Source organism: Anolis carolinensis, chromosome 5, assembly GCF_035594765.1.
Source record: "Anolis carolinensis isolate JA03-04 chromosome 5, rAnoCar3.1.pri, whole genome shotgun sequence".
In the NCBI taxonomy this organism is placed as follows: Eukaryota; Metazoa; Chordata; class Lepidosauria; order Squamata; family Dactyloidae; genus Anolis; species Anolis carolinensis.
The window spans coordinates 193261117-193281924 of NC_085845.1; the positions used below are offsets into that span (position 1 = coordinate 193261117).

The 20808-nt window shown below is 39.4% G+C and overlaps 1 protein-coding gene across 10 annotated transcripts in view; it reads left to right on the plus strand.

Annotated features, from left to right (window-relative positions):
* sox5 (SRY-box transcription factor 5) overlaps window positions 1-20808 on the plus strand; it is an 824881-nt gene that overhangs the window by 712577 nt on the left and 91496 nt on the right. For all 10 annotated transcript variants that reach the window (XM_062983191.1, XM_062983193.1, XM_062983192.1 and 7 more), the window contains one exon: window positions 20268-20414. In XM_062983191.1, coding sequence (XP_062839261.1) covers window positions 20268-20414 — 147 coding nt within the window. The remainder of the gene's footprint in view (window positions 1-20267; window positions 20415-20808) is intronic.

Here is a 20808-nt window from a genome sequence, read left to right on the forward strand (position 1 = left end):
CACCAGCTCTGAGTCATCACCCATTTGGAGGATGAGAATGCAAAAAGAGGTTATCCAAGTAAGAAGCATGCAACCTCCCTGGCAAGCACCGCTGGAGAGGTCAGGACATCTTTATTTTTTTCCTCATAAAAGAGAAGAAAACAGTGTTAAAACTGTTGCACTCATTCCTCCCATCTTCTTTTTAAGCCTAAGCAGGCAGAGAAATAAAGCAGAACACTCTTTGATTATTTATAAGACATTAATTTTACATGAATATTGCTTAAGTGGATGACATTGTCAGTAGTTGTGGCAAAAGGCAGAAGCTCCATCAGTGGAATTGTGCCAGTCTTAGCTTCATTCCATGGTCCAGTTACAAGAGAGGAAGGTTGTCATTTTTTTAAAAATGGGAAGAACTGTTTATTCATTAGTTTTGTGACATATAGCTGACAGGTACTGTATGGAAAACCTTAGGTAAAGGTAAAGGTTTTCCCCTGATGTTAAGTCCAGTTGTGACCAACTCTGGGGGTTGGTGCTCATCTCCATTTCTAAGCCAAAGAGCCGGCATTGTCCGTAGACACCTCCAAGCTCATGTAGCCGGCATGACTGCATGGAGCGCAGTCACCTTTCTGCCGGAGCGGTACCTATTGATCTACTCACATTTGCATGTTTTCAAACTGCTAGGTTGGCAGGAGCTGGGGCTAACAGCAGGCGCTCATTCCGCTCCCAGGATTTGAACCTGGCACCTTTTGGTCCGCAAATTCAGCAGCTCAGCACTTTAACGCACTGTGCTAACAGGGGCCCTTATGGAAAACCTTACTTAGCTGCTTTTCATTCTACCTTGTTTCTCTGTATTCATATATTTCTGTAACAAGATCATGAAAGTTAACCACTCTCTGCAGTATAGACCTCTCCTTTCCTGATATCAAAGGGTTGCACTGATGTTTAAAACATTCCCAAATAAATCAATGGGCCTTAAGGGAATCACGATTAATATGTCTGAGGACTTCATCACATGATACATTTCAGCATCTTAAGATGTTTTCGTCCCAGTTGAGCCACGGAGCCCCATGCCACCCATCAGACGATACAGGTTTACTTCCGGCAGGGCTCTGTGGCTCAACCAAGGCACAAGCATCCTACGATGCTATGCCAGCAACACAGGGGCCTTTTTTAAATCATCTAATAGCTGATTTTAGGCTTGTTGTGAGTATTTTAAACAAAGGCAGTACGGAAAAAAAATAGGAATGCAGACTTTCTGGATCACAGTTTTCCAGCCACATATGTTAGTATTGGTACAAGTAGAATTGCACTGTAAGTCTTCTCAGTTCCTTAAGCCTCATGAGCTAAAAGACTGAAATACTAACATTCCTTCCAGACAGATGCTTAATGCTGGGGGGGGGATAATATCCCCCTTCATCACACCTGCTCACAGATGTGTGCATCTGGCTGTCTGTTTTCCAAAGCAAGCCCAGGCCTGATTTTAAATTCATCCTTAGCTAAGAATAAAATGACCTTTTTAATTTGTCTTATCATCCTTTTTCTGTTTTCTCAATTTTCTCTCAATAATGCCAATTCAATCAAGAAATTGCTTTGGAATACCAAAAGAAATGGCATTAGAAGATTCTTTAAGGATAGGAAACTGATGGATCCACATGAAAACATTATCAATGTGAAGTTAGTTGTCTACATTGCACAGCATTAGAGTCTCCTGGTATCTATGGGTTGTGACTTGCATCCACGCTCAGTTATTGTGCATAGCGATGATTTCCACAAGTCTCTTTCACACACCATGTGTGCATGTTGATCTGTTGCCATAAAAGCAACTACACTAGACTCTCAGTTACCCAGAACCAGTATAGTATTAGACCTACCCATTCTATGCCATACCATAAACTCTGTATTGACTTGATATGAATATTGAAATACAGTAATTAAAATGAAATAAAGACAAACTTCACTTAATGTAAGTTTTACTGTATTATATGTTTATTTTAATTTTTATTCCAAGTATTATTTCTTCATTTTTTGCTAGATATTGAAACTGCCTGCAGAATTGATTTAAGATGATTTAAATGCACATGCCCTGTTATGTCACATGCTCGTAATATGGCTATACAGACATTCATTTTAAAATGATGATGTTTAAGTTTAATCTATGATTGAATGTTTTATTAAAAATATTTTTATTAAGTGATTTTGAGCATAAAAAGTGTGAGAACAATAATGAGTATAGAAAAGAAAGTGAAAAGGGGCGGGTGTGTGATAAGAAGAAAGAAGAAGAAAAAGATAAAAAAAATGGAAATAAAAATAAAAATTGTCAAAATGGAAGAAAAACATAATAAGTGGAGAGAGAGAAAAAGTTTTTAAAAAAGGATTATAAACAAGAAAAAAACATACAAAAAAAAGAGAAAAAAAAGTTGTACTTCCCGTCTTTTCTTATAGGTGATAGAATATTTTGTACTTGTTATCATTATAAGTCCACTCCGACATTATGTTTTTGTAAAAAGTTCCTCTTGTTCTATATAAGTTGTCAGTAATGTCCAATCCGTTTCTTTTTTTGGTTTGCCATGATGGGTTTTCAAGTAATATGTCAGTGTATCTATATTCTTTATAGCCAAAAATTTTAATATCCATTCTTCTTTAGTTGGTATTTCTGTTAATTTCCACTTCTTTGCATATACTATTCTAGTTGCTGTTATCTATGATTGAATGTTTATTTATTCTTGTTTTATATCTCACATCATGCAGACGAAGTTAATAGAAACTACAAAGGCGACAGTGTGGGCCCAGATATGGGGAACCTCAAGTAATGGGACCAAATATCACACTCATTGGTATTCAGTATAGACCTATGCGATTTTTCAGATATCTTCCTTCTGGTTTCTCAACCTTGATCTGCCCCCCTCAAAGTTTTGGTATTGGCTTCTTTTGGTCACATTGTTTTGCTATTGGCTACACAATAGAACGTCATCCCCAAGAACTTCTCCAAAATTGAATACAGCCCTTATGATAGAAACACTTCCCCGTTCTTATTCAAAGTTTCAAGATGACGTTTCAAGATGTTGTTGAATGACTGTTTCCATTGACCTGCTTCCAGAAGATCCACACGTCTAGCTCTGTAAATCCAAGGGACTTTTTCTATTTATTAAGCACCATTCCCAATTCCACATGCCAAACCATTTTTTAATATATGAAAGACTTCCAAATGCAGCTTTTGCTGTCACAGTAATGGGGAACTTCCCATTCAAACAGAAAGCTAAATCTCCATTAGACATATCCAGGCTCTTAGGCACTTGTATCATTGTCGTTTGGTTTGCAGTCCCTATAAAGCTCATGGACCTATCATCAAAGAGGGCAAATGCAAACACAGAAAAATAATCGATTTTTTAAAAGACAGGGAGAAACAATAACTGATTCATCACTCCATTCAAGGAGTGTGAAGAGAGCATAGTTCCAGCCCTTAAAATACTTCCACCCTCCTCCCCTTTTTATTGCCTGAAATCTTAAGAGCTTTATCATTTGCAGTCATAAAATGAAAATATACACCAAACCCTCAAAGGGCAAGTATGAAATTAAATTATATTTGGGCATCTGTAACCTTTTAAAACGATCAGATTCCAGTTAATGTATTTCTTCCTGTTCCGAGGGCTGCCATGGTGTTTGATGGTGGGAAGCAGTCCAAAGGGCATTGGGAGATAATAAATTCACTGGAAGTTTCACCCCGAGGCAGTCCTCAATACACCATGCCTTCCATTTAGGAGGCCTGACCAAAAATCTTGTCACATTCAAAGGTCACCAAGGTTGGGGTTGGTGTGCCCCATCCATCTTTCCCCAGTGACCAAGAGTGACAGCTGAGCTCATAAGCAGCCATCAGAATTTGGAAGAGACGTTTCTGTGGTGAATGGAAGGCTGGTCAGCAGAGGAGGGAATAGGGCAGCCTAGAAGGCCTTTGAAATCTTGTAAGCTAATGATTACATCCCTCCAGAATTATTTTATAATTGATCATGAAGGACTTCCTGATTTGGCTTCTTCCTTTCCTGTATTTCCACAACCTGTTGTTGCTTTTTTCAAGGGCTTTCAGTCATCTGTTGCTGTTATTTTCAGAGTCCAATTCACGTCCCACGGATCTCAGAGAGAGACATTTCAGAGGGTTTATGTCCTTAATTCCCTTCAATCTGAACCAGTGACTTAGAAGTGCTAGATTTTGACTCTATTGGGCATTTTAAAAATATTCTATGTATATTTTATTAGCATCCCATACATATATTCTCATTTTCAGTACTGTGAAACATCCCCACCACTATCCCCCGCCGCCTTTCCTCTTTTTATTTCTTTTCTTCTGAGTATACTACTTAGACTTACCATTGAATGGTTAATAGAGACTCTCTGGTGTACAAAAGAGACAAGGAGAAAACATTGCAAAACTTCTAAAAGGAATAATCAAATAGCAACATAGATAAACATAATATGTTCATCAGTTGAGACTCAAAGCAACTTGAAACAAAGTAAAGCAAGATTGAAAAGTTATTGGATTTTGTATCACAAAATCACAAGTCGAACACTTCCCAAGTGTTTAGGACTGTGTGATGTATTTTCGGATGATGCGCGCAGATCCCAGTAGGTTGACCTTTTGCAGTTGGATTATTATTATTATTATTATTATTATTATTATTATTATTATTATTATTATTTCTTGCCCACCTTTCCTGACAACTCAAGGCAAGTTACAGCAGTGCAACAGTGCTAAAACACACATTCATAGAATCACAGAATCATAGAGATGAAACAGACCTCGTGGGCCATCCAGTCCAACCCCCTGCCAAGAAGCAGGAAAATCACATTCAAAGCACCCCCAACAGATGGCCATCCAGTTTCTGTTAGGAAGTTTTTCCTGATGTTCAGGTGGAATCTCCTTGCCTGTAGTTTGAAGCCATTGTTCCGCTTCCTAGTCTCCAGGGCAGCAGAAAACAAGCTTGCTCCCTCCTCCCTATGACTTCCTCTCACATATTTGTACATGGCTTTTATGTCTCCTCTCAGCCTTCTCCTTTGCAGGCTGAACATGCCCAGCTCTTTAAGCCACTCCTCATAGGGCTTGTTCTCCAGACCCTTGATCATTTTAGTCGCCCTCCTCTGGACACATTCCAGTTTGTCAATATTTCCCTTCAATGGCCCAGAGTTGGACACAGTATTCCAGGTGTGGTCTGACCAAGGCAGAGTAGAGAGGTAGCATGACTTCCCTGGAATGACACTAGGCTCCTATTTATGCAGGTCAAAATCCCAATGGCTTTTTTGCCACCACATCACATTGTTGGCTCATTTTCACCTTCTTCCCCACGAAGACACCAAGATCTTTTTCACACGTATTGCTGTCGAGCCGGCGTTCCCCATTCTGCAACTTTGCATTTCATTTTTTCTGCCTAAGTGAAGTATCTTGCATTTGTCCCTGTTGAACTTCCTTTTGTTAGTTTTGGCCCATCTCTCTAATCTGTTAACATCGTTTTGGATTCAGTCTTTAAATTCTTTCTTTAAAATGCACATATTAAAACATATTCCACAAAATCCATACTAAAATACAAAAAAAGATTAAACATAAGATACAAGTTTAAAATTCATCAAATAATATTTTTTATTTCTTTAAGCCTCATATCAGACCCAAAGGTTGATGGAAAATACAAGAACTGCTCATAGCAATGTAGATATAAATAAGTTTTCAAAACTTTATTAGCTGAGATTTTTCCATCTTATTTCTAGTGTTGGTGTGCTCTTCTTATTTGTTTGGTTCCATGTGTTTGCATATTTTTTTGTAAATATCTGTTTTTGTTTCAAGGAGCATATGAAATGAAAATAAAAATTGCCATATTGAAAATAGTTTCACTTTTCCCCTTTCTCTTAAGTGGGAATTTGTGGGTGATTAATTTTTAACATGTGGATTAGGGTCTTCTTTAATTAATCTCATTGTTAAAACTGAACACTTTCATACATAGGAAGAGTAATTTCAGTTTATAATCATTTGGAGCAATGTAATAGCTTAGGAAAGGCAAAATATATCCATTGCTTTCTGTAAAAAATGCTTCAGTTTGCTGTGTTAGATCAGTTGGCCTTAGAGTGCATTTAGTTAACTATTATCGTTGTTAACTTTATTTATATCCCATATTTCCCCAAAAATTGGGATTCCAGGTAGCATTGGGATTCCAAGTTTAACATTCCTTTTCTGGAATTCTGGAATTCAAAATACTCCAAAATCAAAAAATTTCCACATGGGTGGCTGAAATAGCAACACTTTTGTTTTCTGGCAATGTACATTCAGCCCTCCACATTTGCTGGAACTAATAGCATCGGACCCCCATGAAGGTGAAAAAAATGTGAATTAAAAAAAAGTTTTAAAAAGTGATTTTTTTTTTTTTTTACTTAAGAACTCTAGGAATTTCTAGGTCTTCTGCTATGACTCTGTTGTCAATTTCTGCTGGAAGCTGACCATAGAATTGCATTGGAGGACCAAGAAATTCCTAGAAATTTACCTCTATAAATGGTTAGGTCCTCCAGCATCACTAGAGAAAGTCGACCATAGGGTCACACTGGAGGACCTACAGTTTCTTAAAGATGACATTTTGAATAAAATCCATCAATAATCAAATCCACGAAAATCCAAACTGCAAATGAGAGGGGATGGCTGTACACAAACTTGCTTTGTCCACAAAATTTATTTTAAAATATTGTATAACATTCTATATAGTCCGCCTTGGTAAATGATATTTCTGGGAAACTGTTGTTAATTTTGAAGTATATCAGACACTTCAGAACAAAAATGTGTAGGGTGAGATCCTGTTTTCCCGACATGGCTGCTACCCATGAATATCTGCCAGTTCCAATAATCCCTAACTAGGGTCTTTTAGGCAAGTATTTCATAGATCTCAAATATGCCCTCCAAGATTTCAGAGGTGTAAACCAAAATGTGTGTAGCCAACTCACATCATAATGTAGTCAAAAGGATGCATCCATGAAGCATGAAGTCAAAAGTGGTTAATGGGCAAGAATACACAAAATTACTCTTTCAAACAGGGGGATCTTGAAATTTATGTACTGATTCTAGAATAGCCTGAAATCATCATCACTACCGCCATCCCAATGACCCCATTAGGAAGTGCAAAATGCTGCCCTTTCCTTTCCCAGTGACTTAGTTATCTAAGTGCAAACTACTTTTTCATTTAGAACTCATTTACAATTTGCAGCAACTAAATAAGCAAAGGAGGAAGGTGGAGGGAACAAAAAAGAAGCCAGGAGTTTTTTTAAGCCACTTAGAAAGTAGGACAGCAAAGGATTCACTGTGACAGTTCTAGGCTATGAAATATTAATTTCCGCTCAAATAGATGTCAGTGTTAAAAACATAGTATAATCAAGGCCAATTACCAATTAATAGGTTTTTTATTTAATCGATCATTTATCCTCCAAGCAACCAATTAATCAATTAAATTCACATTAGCAAGCTTCAGTGTAATAAATCAAATTAATAAATCAGATCACCTATCAACTATATAAGAAGGTGGCTTTGTTTATGAAAATTACTCTGAACATGTTATGAAGGAAACAGGGAGCATAACTGCTTTATTATGCTTTCTATTTCTCCGTGCCATGCAGAATAGATTTTCTGAGTCATAACCAGGGGGATATATGAGTACTTTCCAATGCAGCACATCTTGTGAAGGAACAGTTATGTAAAAGTTAGAGATGACAAGAGACAGGAGGAAAGAGTGCATTGTGCTTCATGTTGCCTTCATTGCTCTCATCATTAAAAAATACAAAAGAGCTTCACTAATCTATGGGAACATATGTTGGAAAAAAGCCTATATCTTCTATTAATAAATCAATAATCAGTTATAATTATCCAATAGCTGTTCAAATAATTATTTAGCCCCTTGTTGGCTATTGTGACTTGAAAAATATTCCAGACTACAGTGGAACCTTGACTTAAGAGCATCCCAACGTATGTGTTTTGAGTTAAGAGCCATCGCTTGACCCTGGTTTTGCTTTGACATACGAGCAGCATTTTGAGTTGAAAGCTAGCGCCAAAGGGAGTGCTGGTGCAAAAGAACAGGTCTTTAGGGCATCAAGGGAGCAGCCTCCATACCTCATGCTCTTGTCCGCTTTTGGAGATTGCTGTCCACTTTGCTCTTGTTCGCTTTGGGGAACTTTGGGTTAGCTGATTTTGTGTGGCTTTTATTCCTGGCCTGTTTGGCTTCATAAAGAGAGAGAGGGAGAGGAAGCAAGAGAGGGAGAGAGTCTGGAATGAGGACAGTATGAAGAAATGATGCTCCTGCTTCTTCACTTTGTGCTTTGTGCTTCCTTCCCACAACATTGTGCTTCTGTCATTTTAAAGTTTATCTTTCTTTTTTATTGCTCCATGTGAATGTGCATTTATACATTATTTGTTATTTATAAAGTACATTTTCTTATTTGAAAGCACATAAAAATGGGGGAGGGGTTCGGGGCCCCAGAACGGATAAATAGCATTTCAATGGGAATAATTGCTTTGAGATAAGAGTGATTTGAGCTAAGAGCTTGGCCACAGAATGCCTTAAACTCTTAACTCAAGGTATCACTGTATCTGTCATCCCTGCTACCTAAAATGGTTGATTCCAAAGATGGAGTCTGAAGAATCATGTAAGTCACTGGACCACCAAGTTATGGCATGTTCTTTAAAGATCAGGTGATTTCTATTCCTATTCCTTCCATCTTAGGAGAGGATTAAAGACTTACTAGAATTTCTTCTTCCTGATAGACAAAGACAACATGAGAAGGAGAATTTGGAAGCAATTGATAGGTGTCTGTGTGTCTTTCTTTCTTACATATGTTATCTTGACTTATACCTACAATATATAAGCTATACTTTAAGGTCTCAAATTATGAAGAGCTATTACTTGCAATAAGGCCCCTGGTGGCACAGTGTGTTAAAGCACTGAGCTGCTGAATTTGAGGAACAAAAGGTCCCAGGTTCAAATCCCAGGAGCGGAATGAGTGCCCGCTGTTAGCCCCAGCTCCTGCCAACCTAGCAGTTCGAAAACATGCAAATGTGAGTAGATCAATAGGTACCGCTCCAGCGGGAAGGTAACGGCACTCCATGCAGTCATGCCGGCCACATGATCTTGGAGGTGTCTACGGACAACCCCGGCTCTTCAGCTTAGAAATGGAGATGAGCACCAACCCCCAGAGTCAGTCACGACTGGACTTAACGTCAGGGGAAAACCTTTACCTTTACCTTATTACTTGCAAATGAATACAATGGTGAGGAGTTATATGGTTTGTTTTTGGCCGGTGCAGTGGGTCTCTTCAACTTGATATAAACTTGATCCCTGCCTTACTCCTCCATTACAATAGTATTCTCTGCCCATGAGCATATTATGGGAACTTAGATCACAAGAAGACAAAGGAGTAGGCTTTGATCCTTTCTCTCAAATGGAAAATGCTTCTGCTGTAATGAATCCAGGTTCACCATTTGGAGGAATTAAGTCTGCAGGTTATAATAGAAAATTGATATTCTACTGCTAATTGTAACCGACATATAAGAAAATGGCTCTTGTCTTCATTTTTTAAAAAGAAAAACCACACACATGTGGGGTGTCTTTTTGTTATGAAAATAAGACTGATCCCAAAGAAAAGCCGATCATCTCTCAGAGATGTAAATTAATGTATGCCGTGGTCAGCGGTGGACCTGCTGGCATCTGGTCAGCTGGTTCGAAAAGCTTAATTTGCTCTGTGAACTGTTTTCTATTATCGGTTCTCCATTACTGTCAGTCAAGCGACCCGGATAAAGGCACAAGCGAGAGTGACGGTGACAATGACAGACACTCACTCCTCGGCACACGGCGCTCGGCAGAGGAGCGTGCATGGAAAATAGCAGTCCTCCTCTTCCCGTTCAGGCAGAGCTGAAAGAAGTTGACAAGTTGGCCTTGTGGGCTAGCCGGAAGAGCTCCCTGCCACGCAGGAGGCAGCAGGAGTGGGGTTGCTCACTAAAAGAGGGGTTGGATTTGGAGGGGGAAATGGGGTGTTGGAGCAAAGGACATTTAGAAGATGTGTATGTCTTCCCTTAAAGTTAGGCCGTAGGCTGTCCTGATTTCGAAGCTTGGGTTTGGAGGGTTTTGTTTGCTCTCTTTTGTTTTCTGTGGAGTGCTTAATGGGACGTGACAGATGGAGATCACAGTCTCTTTATTCTGCCCAAGAAGTTTATTTCCTTTGGCCTAAATCCCTTTACTCACACCTATTGAAGTAGACCCATTGAATTAATAGGGTTTACAGAAAATTTGACTCAGATATTGGATTCAAGAGGAGCTTTCGAGCAGGTACTAGCAACTGGACATCAACAGTAGTTTTATTTGAGACAGCAAATGTGTCTTCTCAAAGGAAGTCAGGATCTGCAAGCCAACCCAAGCATTCTCTTCCTTTTCTCTTAATTTCAGCTGTTTTTAAGTTTGGGTGGATGAATGATTTGTATAAGCAACACTTAGCCGTGGGAGCAAAATATGTTATTTTTCATGAAAAATCACTTCCATTTAGAGGGGGAAACATGGCACTTGTATTATCACACCCAATGTGATAATTGCACACGTACACATGTTGGCACATGTACATCATCTTCACTTGCAACAGAGTGCAAATGGAGTCAACACATGACAATCTCCTTACAGAGTCCTAAAGCTGATCGCTAATCCCAATTAAAATAGACCCATTCAATCAACAGGGATGTGACAAGTCAATATTTATATAAGTTCAATTAATTCAGTGGGTCTACTCTCGTTGCAATTAACAGTTGGATTTAGGCCTCTGAAAGCCATTTGGATCAGGATTGTGGTGTTATGATCTTTCAAACCCTTTATCCCCGCACAGTTCAATCTTTGGTTGCAGCACCATCCTTCTGGGACAAAGAAGAATTTAGACTGGATTGCCTGTCCTATATCTCAGCACTTTTGAAACATCTTTGACTTGTTTCAGTAGCTGGTATTTATGATGTACTGCCTCTGAGCTTGAAGAGGAATACCTAGTCCTCGTGACTAATAGCCATTCATAGATGGCTCCTTCATGGCTAAAATTGAAGATCAAGGAGGTTGTGCAACAGTTCCAGCCAGTTTTGAATTTTAAAAGAGTTATCATACAACTAGCCCTGTTCTACCCTAAGGGGCTCAAAGTAGCTTATATGTGGCTTCCATGCAAGCAGGGACTTATATGACCATCTGGCATTATCAAGCAGCTGATGGGACCCCAGTGTTGTCGCATGACTTACGATGGGTCCCTCCTTTTTTGTGGTTATTATTTGCAGTTAAGTTGACTTCAACATACAACAAACCAATGAATGATAAATCACCAAGAGTCTTACTCAACAACTCTCTTTCTCGGGTTTGGCAAACCACAGTTCATGGCTTCCTTAGTTGAATCAATCCAATTATAATAGGGACTTCCTCCTTTTTTACTGACTTCAATGTTATTTCACATTATCAACCTTTCCAATGAGTCACATTATCTCATGACAGTGGGTCTTCCTTATTCCTTTTGATTTTGTTCAACAAATACCAGGTGATAAGCTTTGGGTCGTAGTTTCTGACACCATCTTGATGTAAAATGTCTCCCAGACTTCATGGGAAATCAAAATGGCAGCCTCCAGCCATGCAGCTTTGTAAATCAGAGGAAGGGAGTCCTTTAGAGTCTGAAGGACATTTAACGTGGGGTCAATAAACCTAAGGTAGTCCTGATCCAGACTGCATTCAGTGTAAAAGAAATGCTTCAAAGTACTTCCTCTATCCGTTCAACTATTGAGAAGCTTAGGAATATCAATGGACCTTTGTTCTTTCTAACTGATTGTTCTCTAGAAAGCCCATCCTTTTTCTGGTTCTAAAAGCCTCCACACATTAAATTCATTGGGTCTTGTAAAATAACTGAATTTGGCCCCCTTTTCTAAGATCGTTCTTCTTTTGCCGCCTTAGTTGTTTTCCAAAGAAGTCCAGAAGGGCTACATAATACTCCAGGTTCCGGCCACCAGATAAGGCTTATGGATAAATCGTTAGTGGGTTTCTTTGTTCGCCTGGAGCATTTGCATTGCTTACATTGGACAACACGTTCATATGGAACGTATCAGCCAACAGTGTTTACCCGGATGACCCTATCAAATTTCCTTTCTGGCCAGCTTTCAAGTCTTTTCACTCCATTTCAATTACTGTCACATGGTGTGAACATTGTTATGTACAAATATGTGACTTATTTGGGCACCCTTCCAGTTAGCTATTCTTAATTTGCAAAGGGAGAGGCAATCTGGTCTGCTAACTTCGCAGTGATGCATTATTATCGCAGAAGCTGAGTAACACATTTTTATAAGCTGATGATAGGAAGTGCCTAGTGATAAGTCCCTGCATGTGAACAACATGGAAGACAATCTTGCAGTCCATGCAGAAGGGACTTGGAGCTGCACGCTCTGGGCTTCAGATTCATACTCCGGGTGCCACCCCCCCCTTTACAATCAATTCATATCAGATCTTTTACTAAACGTTATATTCAATGCATAAGCAGGGAGTATGAAGTTGTATAAATAGAGAATTTATTGCAAACTGGAAAGTGGTCCAGCCTTAAGCATGAGTGATCTGGACAGTCACCTCGAGTCCCAAACTGACCTCATGGCTAGGGTTGATACCCTGCATTGTGCATAGTTGTACATAGTAAACAATGAGGAGTAATGATAATTTTGTACAACCTGAATACTTGGGACTGACTAATAATAGGACTTAAACCTATGTGAAATGGTTATGCTTGCTGAACTCCACTTACACAACAAAGAACTAAACATGTCAATTTTACAACAAAGAAGTACAATCAAATGTGCAAGGGAACTACACTATCTACATGTGTTGGCTTCCCCTCTGCTGATGTTCATAGTCACAATGTTGACATCAGGAGGATAGCCAATGTGCCCCCCCCCTCCCTGCTCACATATGGAATAAACAACATGAGCAAAATACCTTAAAATACTGAATAGGACTGATGTGATTATACAGTATATGAGTGGGTCAAGCAAGGAAATTGTCTTAGAAGTGTATGATTCAGGATGAATCTTGGGAAAGCTAGGCATGTGTAATCTGGGTTGCCTACCCTTCCCTCTGGCAAGAAGAAGCAACACCAGTCCATCTTGGTTGCTGAGCGTGGGAGGTTTTTGGACGGAGCAGTCGGAAAAGGGAATAGCCCTCTGTGCCCTATCCAAAAAGGGATTTATAAACGCATAAGCTGTACCTATGCTTGAGTAAGTCACTAACAGGAGTCCAGCCAATGTTTAAAAAGTTTGGCAGTCTGTATGTGTTCTTCCATTGGGGAGTGCAGTGGAAGAGAGAGGGGGAGAGAGAACCAGCTCTCCTGACAAAATTAAACATTTCAACAGATATTTGGCTGTTGGAAACAATAGTCCCTCGCAATTATTTCATGTAAGTTCTAGAAAGATTTGATATTTTCATACGGTGAGTTTCCCTGTTCCTGGTTTCATGAATTGATTGCTGATCACGGGATTAGAAAGCCTAAAAAGTGTTTGTGTGGTGCTATTTGTTTGAACAGTGGTTCTCAGAGTGGGGACAGTAAATGGGGATGCTGTCTTGCAAGCTGTACTCCCACCTTGTAATGGACCCTCATAATATTATTGTCTTCGAGCTGTGCGATTTCTAGTGTAATTTCTTTTGTTGAACAAGGACGTCTGGTGGTGTGACTAGCCTAGTAGGTTTCTGCACAGAATCATCCAAATGTGAATGCATTTCATACAGGGTGAGACTGGTTTCATAAAATCTATATTCTAATGATGTAAACAAATCCAAACTATGCAGAATTGTGGTGCATACTGGCAAATCAGAACAAGGCCCAATCATGTGTGCATTTTTAATGACGGGTCTATGAATTATATAGAATGTGAACATTGACATCATTTCTGGATAATTAAGTGCATGGACTCTGAAGGTTCATCTGTGGCTAAAGAGTATCTGATGGAGGTGATTGTACACTCAGGATAAAATTTAGACCTTCAGTTAACTTATTTCCAATTAATGCTCTTTCTATGTTTTTATTTAATTTTATTTCCTTCTTTGTTCCCAACTACAAAACTCCATTGGCTCTTAAAGTGATATTAATAACATGGCTGTGGCACAAAACACATACATCTACTTAATGCTAAAACAGCTAATATGGTTTTCACCAAATAATTTTAAAATAGCTATTATGCCACATTCTCATTTTCTTTATTAACAGAACAAGAATTCATTTTTAGTATGGCCTTGAAGCTGTAATGAGCATTGTTAACATACAATAACAATGCCCCAGGGGAAAGATTTCAAAGGCAGTCTAACCTCACAGCTGAACTTCTGATGTACTGCAGTGCCATCGAGCCAAGAGCACTTTCACAATCCTGCAGAAAGTTTTGTGGAATATTGTTATTTAATATGCAGGTTAAGATGATAGATAATCTGAGTTGTGGATTGAGGACAGACAGTGTCTCCCTAAGGGCATAAATACACAAGAACAACATTTTAATGCTAGTAGATTAAAAAAAATAGCCGTGTTTATAGTAGACAAAGGGATTGTGTAGCACCTCTGAGACTAACTAAAAGAAAGAAGTTGTAGTTATAGACTTATTTTACTTTGTCCAGATGAATACACTTAGTCTATTTAGTCCATCCATAGTCTCAGACTTGGGCTTGTCTTTGTAAGCCCAAAACCCCATATTTACCACAAATGGACTACTGGCTGTCTCCATGATGCACAGTGACTTCCAGCAAGAATTACATTTTTTCAGTTCAAAATGATTTTGCCTAGCTTTTGGTAAGCTGGAGGATATTGTGGCATTTTATTTTGAAACTCCAAAGAATCATGCAGGCATTATTCTGCAAGACCAGAAGTGACACAATATCATTCCTGTTCACCTTTACAGAAAACTTGGGGAGGGGGCTGCTGTTTTGGGGTAGGGTACAAAACGGCAATTTTTAACTCAATTAGATGTGGGGTCTAGAATTTTTTAAGAGGAGTGCAGGAAGGTTGAATGTGTCCCCAGAACTTCACATCCCCCTCTTTCAAGCTGCATGCAACTACCTCTTCACTCTGCTTTAAATTGGATCATGATCATACCTGTTGATCATGGCCAATCTTCTGACCACCTGTTTATGTTCATTCTAAACAACCTAAAAACATGTTCCATATCATTTGATTCATGAGATACAATGCATACACGAATCCGACTTTTCTTTTGTATTCCGACACATTATCCATAAACCTGAGCAGTGTGACCATCAGAAAGTTTGTATACCTCTAAAGAAGTCATATCTCCTATATTGAAAGAATACATGCAGTAAAACCTCTGCATCTGTGTTAATGTTTCAGGACATCGAGTGGATACTTGAAACCGCAAGTAGTAGCGAATCTTGTTAAATGAACAACAGCTCGTGGAAACATACCAGTGTTATACCAAATGACCTAGGAAATGTCTAGAGATGATACCTCTATAGGCAACACTAGGTCCTTCAGCATGACTCTATGCTCAACTTCTTTTAGAAGCATGCCATAGAATCACCTAGAGCACCTAGAAAATACTTAGAGAGGACATACATTTCTCAGACATGAGTAAATGAAATCATGATAATGGTCCCATGGACACAGGGATTGTACCACACAGTGTATCCAAAATGTTGCCATAAAAATTGTTTTCTGACAGCAGTGGAAAGAATATGCTTGTAAGTGGTTTAGGCAGATAGTGTAGATATAAGAGAAAAGAAATGCATATTATCAGATTCTTATTGATACTGGGTAGTACCATACAATATGTCTAATATAATTTCTGGCATAACTTCAACAACAAAAACTTTGTTTGGGGTCTTTGTATTTTCTTGCCAACAACCTTTGGCAACAAGTGGCATAATTTAAGCAACCCTAAACACAAGTGACTGTAGGAGAATAGAGATCTGAGCACTGAGCTCAACGTTTGATGTGACCCATGGGATCACATCCCTACAGTAAATGTGTAATCTAGGTCCTAGTCTTCCAAGAGTCAGAGCAAACTATGAAACCCTGTGATGTCTTGGCTTATCAGTTGCTTTTCCCACATATATAAGCAGAATGTCCTAAACATTATGAAATAATCATGCTTTTTCTCCCCCTACTTCATTCACTAGTCACATGAAATAAATGACACAAATTTAATTGGCTCCAGATCCAATTATTTAAATACTCCAAGTTCTGCTTTCCCTGCTAGGAAAGGCAGAGAAACATAGAGAATGTACACTTACAAGAAGATGGCAAAATAGACCGTTTCACTGCACCGCTCTGCCATAGATACTGTTGGCAGCATCCCTAGAGCATAAAATTAATCCAAATTTTGGAGCTCTCCGTTAGAGACCTTTGAATACACACAGTCCTTTGTTTGATTGCTTGAGGGTGCCATAACTTTTCATTCTCTAAATGTTGTCAGTTTCACCATCTTGATGCACAGCATGCGGTCATTCCAGTGTCCTTTCTCCTGGTCTTGAGCCAAACGTTGTCCTGCCCTGCAATGATTAAATCTGAACAGACAGATTCAATAATGTCAAAGTTCAATCTTGTCTAAAAATATTAACATGCTGCACCCCATCCTGCATATTGTACATTTCATTCTCTGTTACAAGGCATGGCAGGTCTGTAAGAAGAATGTCATTGACTAAACAAGAGGGGAACAAAACCCAGGCAATTCTGTCCATGTAATGTTGCACGTCATGGGGCTACTTCATCCAAGGATGGCCCTAGGCCATGGCACTTGGATTGCCACTGGACCAGATTCGACAAAACAACAAACAAAAACTCCTGCCTGCCTTGTGTGTTACCTCTGGGCCAGTTGCCAGATTTGTGTGTGGTAAAAGCCAGACATGTGGCTCACTTGCCAAAATATTTGAAGTTATATCGAGCAGAATGATTTTATTTTTGTCTTTAGTGTGTTAGCTTCAATTGTGGAGGCAGTGTCTTGGCAGTAGGACACCCAGGTTGTTGAACGATATTCCTATGTCCCACATTTCATGCTAATACTTATGAAATTGTATGTTCATGTGCATATGCCACTGATGGAATAAGGCAAAATAGAGAGTGCCAAGCATTTATATTGGGGCAAGGAACCTATATCCACCCAGGGGCTCTTGCACAGAAACTCCCATCGTGCCTCATCATTAATCAGATTGCTGGGATAGGTGGTAACTACTTTTTATCTGCACAGCCATGTGCTATGGTTTCAATAAATTGAAGTCCAATATCTTAGGTAACAGAATGGAAAACAGGGTTCAGAATGGGGAGAGGTTTGAGTGAATTGTGCAATATAAATGTCGACATGAAGCCAGCCCTCTGGAGATGTCAGCAATCTGGTATACTAGCTAATTCTACAGGAAGACATTACCTAGACTAAGTGATCAGATCTACAAAATCTTGTATCCTTCCATAGGATCTGATAGTTCTCCACTATCACCAGATTTTTGAGGATCATGTGCTACAGTGTCAGTACCTTGCCTCAAAATGGTGCCAACAAAGCAGTGGGGCAAATAACAACAATGATTAATATAATGCAAGAAATGCAATGTGTCTTTGCAGTCCTCAAGGTTTGTTGGCTATGAGGACCGGATACATTCCAATACAAATCCTCAAGATAGAATCATAGAGTATGAAGAGACCAAAACAGCCATCAGGTCCAACTCCCTGCTATGCAGGAAAACACAATCAAAACACTCCCAACAGATCACCATTCAGTTTCTATCTAAAAAGCTCTATTATACTTTGAGACAAAATATTCCACTCTCAAGCAGCTCTTACTGCCATGTGGAGACATGGGTTTATCCTGTATAGGAGACTGAGGCCCCTTCCACACTGTTCCTATATCTTCGGATCTGATCCCAGATTTTCTGCTTTAAGCTGGATTTTGAGTCTCCCCTTCCAGAAAACCTGGGATAAGCAGATAATCTGGGATGAGGTACTGGGATCTAGGGACAGTGTGGAAGGGCCCTGAATCAAGGTCATTTGGAACAAAAGATGATACTATCCAAAATTACTGTCGGGCTCCATGAATTAGCTGAGGAAGGAAGGAGAGAGTTAGGTGTATAAACACACATACATAATATCTCCTTGCATCCTTGAAAGCTACTGGGAAACTTCAGAGCTTTTCCCCTTTTGCCTGATCACCTTGAAATGCTGTTCCAAACTCATCCTCAGAGATCACATGCTTTGTTTAGCATTCCACCGTCTGGTGCCCTCCAACCTTCATTGCTCTGCTAATGTAAACAGTCAATGTTAAAAGAAGATCACCCAATAACAACAATGCCTGATCATAACGTCGGTCACGGTGGTGTCGCATGTTTGTCCTTGCTCTGTTTGTTATAATATCCAGTCTGGTTATACTTAGCATTACAATGGAAAGCATCTTCAGCACAGATGTATAATTTTGTTGACTTTCTTATCCTTGAAATAATGGTCAAATGCACATTGCTGATACATATTCCATACCTCCGTACTTTCATTGTCAGCTGCTATACAGCTGTACAGCTTATCCATTGCCTTGACCTACAAGTGCACCAAATATCAGGGAGATAGTAAAAGTATTGCTGCTGTTTTTCTCCAACACATTTGGGTTCTTATTGATTCAGCCATAGTAATTGCTTTTAACATCCAAAGCTTGGAAAAAGTTGCTTTTTTTTTTTTTTTTTTTACTATAGCTTCTTTACTGACTATGTTGGTTGAGACATTCTGGAAGCTATAGTCTAAAAGGTAATGTTTCAGAGCTACTTAGGGCCAATCTACACAAGCCAGTATAGATTCATATAATGCAGTTCATACACTTCTACTAGCCCCTTTTCATCCCCACTTCTTAGTATTCAAGCATTCCTCTCATTCCTAATTTCTATCCCTGTTATATTCTAATTCTATTGGGCCTTTCTTTCTTTCTTTCTTTCTTTCTTTCTTTCTTTCTTTCTTTCTTTCTTTTTCATTTTTTTTCATTTTTTGCTCATTGTTATTGCTTCGTGAAATTGGTTATCTACAGGATTCATAAGTCCTTATAGGTAAAAAGCTACATTTGAAATAAATTTGTATGATGGTAACATATGTTTCCTATGTAGAAAACATACTTCTCAGCCAAAAATACAGAGGTTTGCAGAAAGTCCTCTTATTTCTGCACAAAAATATTGGCCAGAAAAACTACGCGTGGAGCATTCCATGTATTCCCACAATTGCTAAAAGTTGTGCAAAAAAATCTGTTTAAAAATAGTTGAATTTGTTTTGTTGATAGTCATTGATGTATATACTTAATGACAATCCACCCCTTAACACAATCCATTTCAAAAGAAAAACATAGTACTCCATGGAACTAAGGAAGTGGATTGCAATCCATTAAAGTTTGTGCTAAAACAAACCTGCTGACCTTAAAGATGCTCCTTTATTGTTTTGCTGGAATGAGCTACCATGGCAGCTCCTGTTAAAAACTCTCAAGTGAACTAGTATTAGCTGAGTATAAGGGGCTTAGAATCATAGAATCATAGAATCATAGATTAGTAGAGTTGGAAGAGACCACATGGGCCATCTAGTCCAACCCCCTGCTAAGAAGCAGGAAATCGCATTCAAAGCACCCCCGACAGATGGCCATCCAGCCTCTGCTTAAAAGCCTCCAAGGAAGGAGCCTCCACCACGGCCCCGGGGAGAGAGTTCCACTGTTGAACAGCTCTCACAGTGAGGAAGTTCTTCCTGATGTTCAGGTGGAATCTCCTTTCCTGTAGTTTGAAGCCATTGTTCCGTGTCCTAGTCTGCAGGGCAGCAGAAAACAAGCTTGCTCCCTCTTCCCTATGACTTCCCTTCACGTATTTGTACATGACTATCATGTCTCCTCTCAGCCTTCTCTTCTGCAGGCTAAACATGCCCAGCTCTTTAAGCCGCTCCTCATAGGGCTTGTTCTCTAGACCCTTAATCATTTTAGTCGCCCATCTCTGGACGCTTTCCAGCTTGTCAACATCTCCCTTCAACTGTGGTGCCCAAAATTGGACACAGTATTCCAGGTGTGGTCTGACCAAGGCAGAATAGAGGGGGAGCATAACTTCCCTGGATCTAGACGCTATTCCCCTATTGATGCAGGCCAGAATCCCATTGGCTTTTTTAGCAGCCGCATCACATTGTTGGCTCATGTTTAGAGCTTCTTCAATTAATATTGGTTCACTGTTTCCTATCTGATGAGCTCCCCCCTGCCCCCACTTTATCTCATTTTCTCTCTTTTTTGTTGTCCTTTTTTACAGCAGTTGTATGCTGCCCAGCTTGCTGCGATGCAAGTATCCCCAGGTGGAAAAATACCCGGCATTCCCCAAAGCAACCTCGGAGCAGCAGTATCACCTACCAGCATCCATACTGACAAGAGCACATCCAGCCCTCCGCCCAAAAGCAAGGTACTACTTTACAATCTGTCGCCCAGGCCTTTTCCTGTGCATTGCTCATTAACTTTATTTCTACATACATTACATGTGATTGCAGCATCCTTCAGGCTGCAACTAATAAAGGATGACTGTGAGCACTCTGGGTATTCATTCCATGTGTTGCCTATTAGTGTACCAGCAATTATTATAAAGAAAGACTAATCTGCTATCCAGTAGCCTATCCTTCTATATATGCAAATACCAATGTGGATTTATGTATGGATCACATTGAATCATAGACTTGGTGTAGGCCGTATGATTATCTGGTCCAATTATCTGCTCTTTACAAGGCATCCAGAAAGTGAGAATCTTCAAGAGATTGCTATCTAGCTTTCGTTGGAAGACTTTCAACAACAGAGAGAATAGA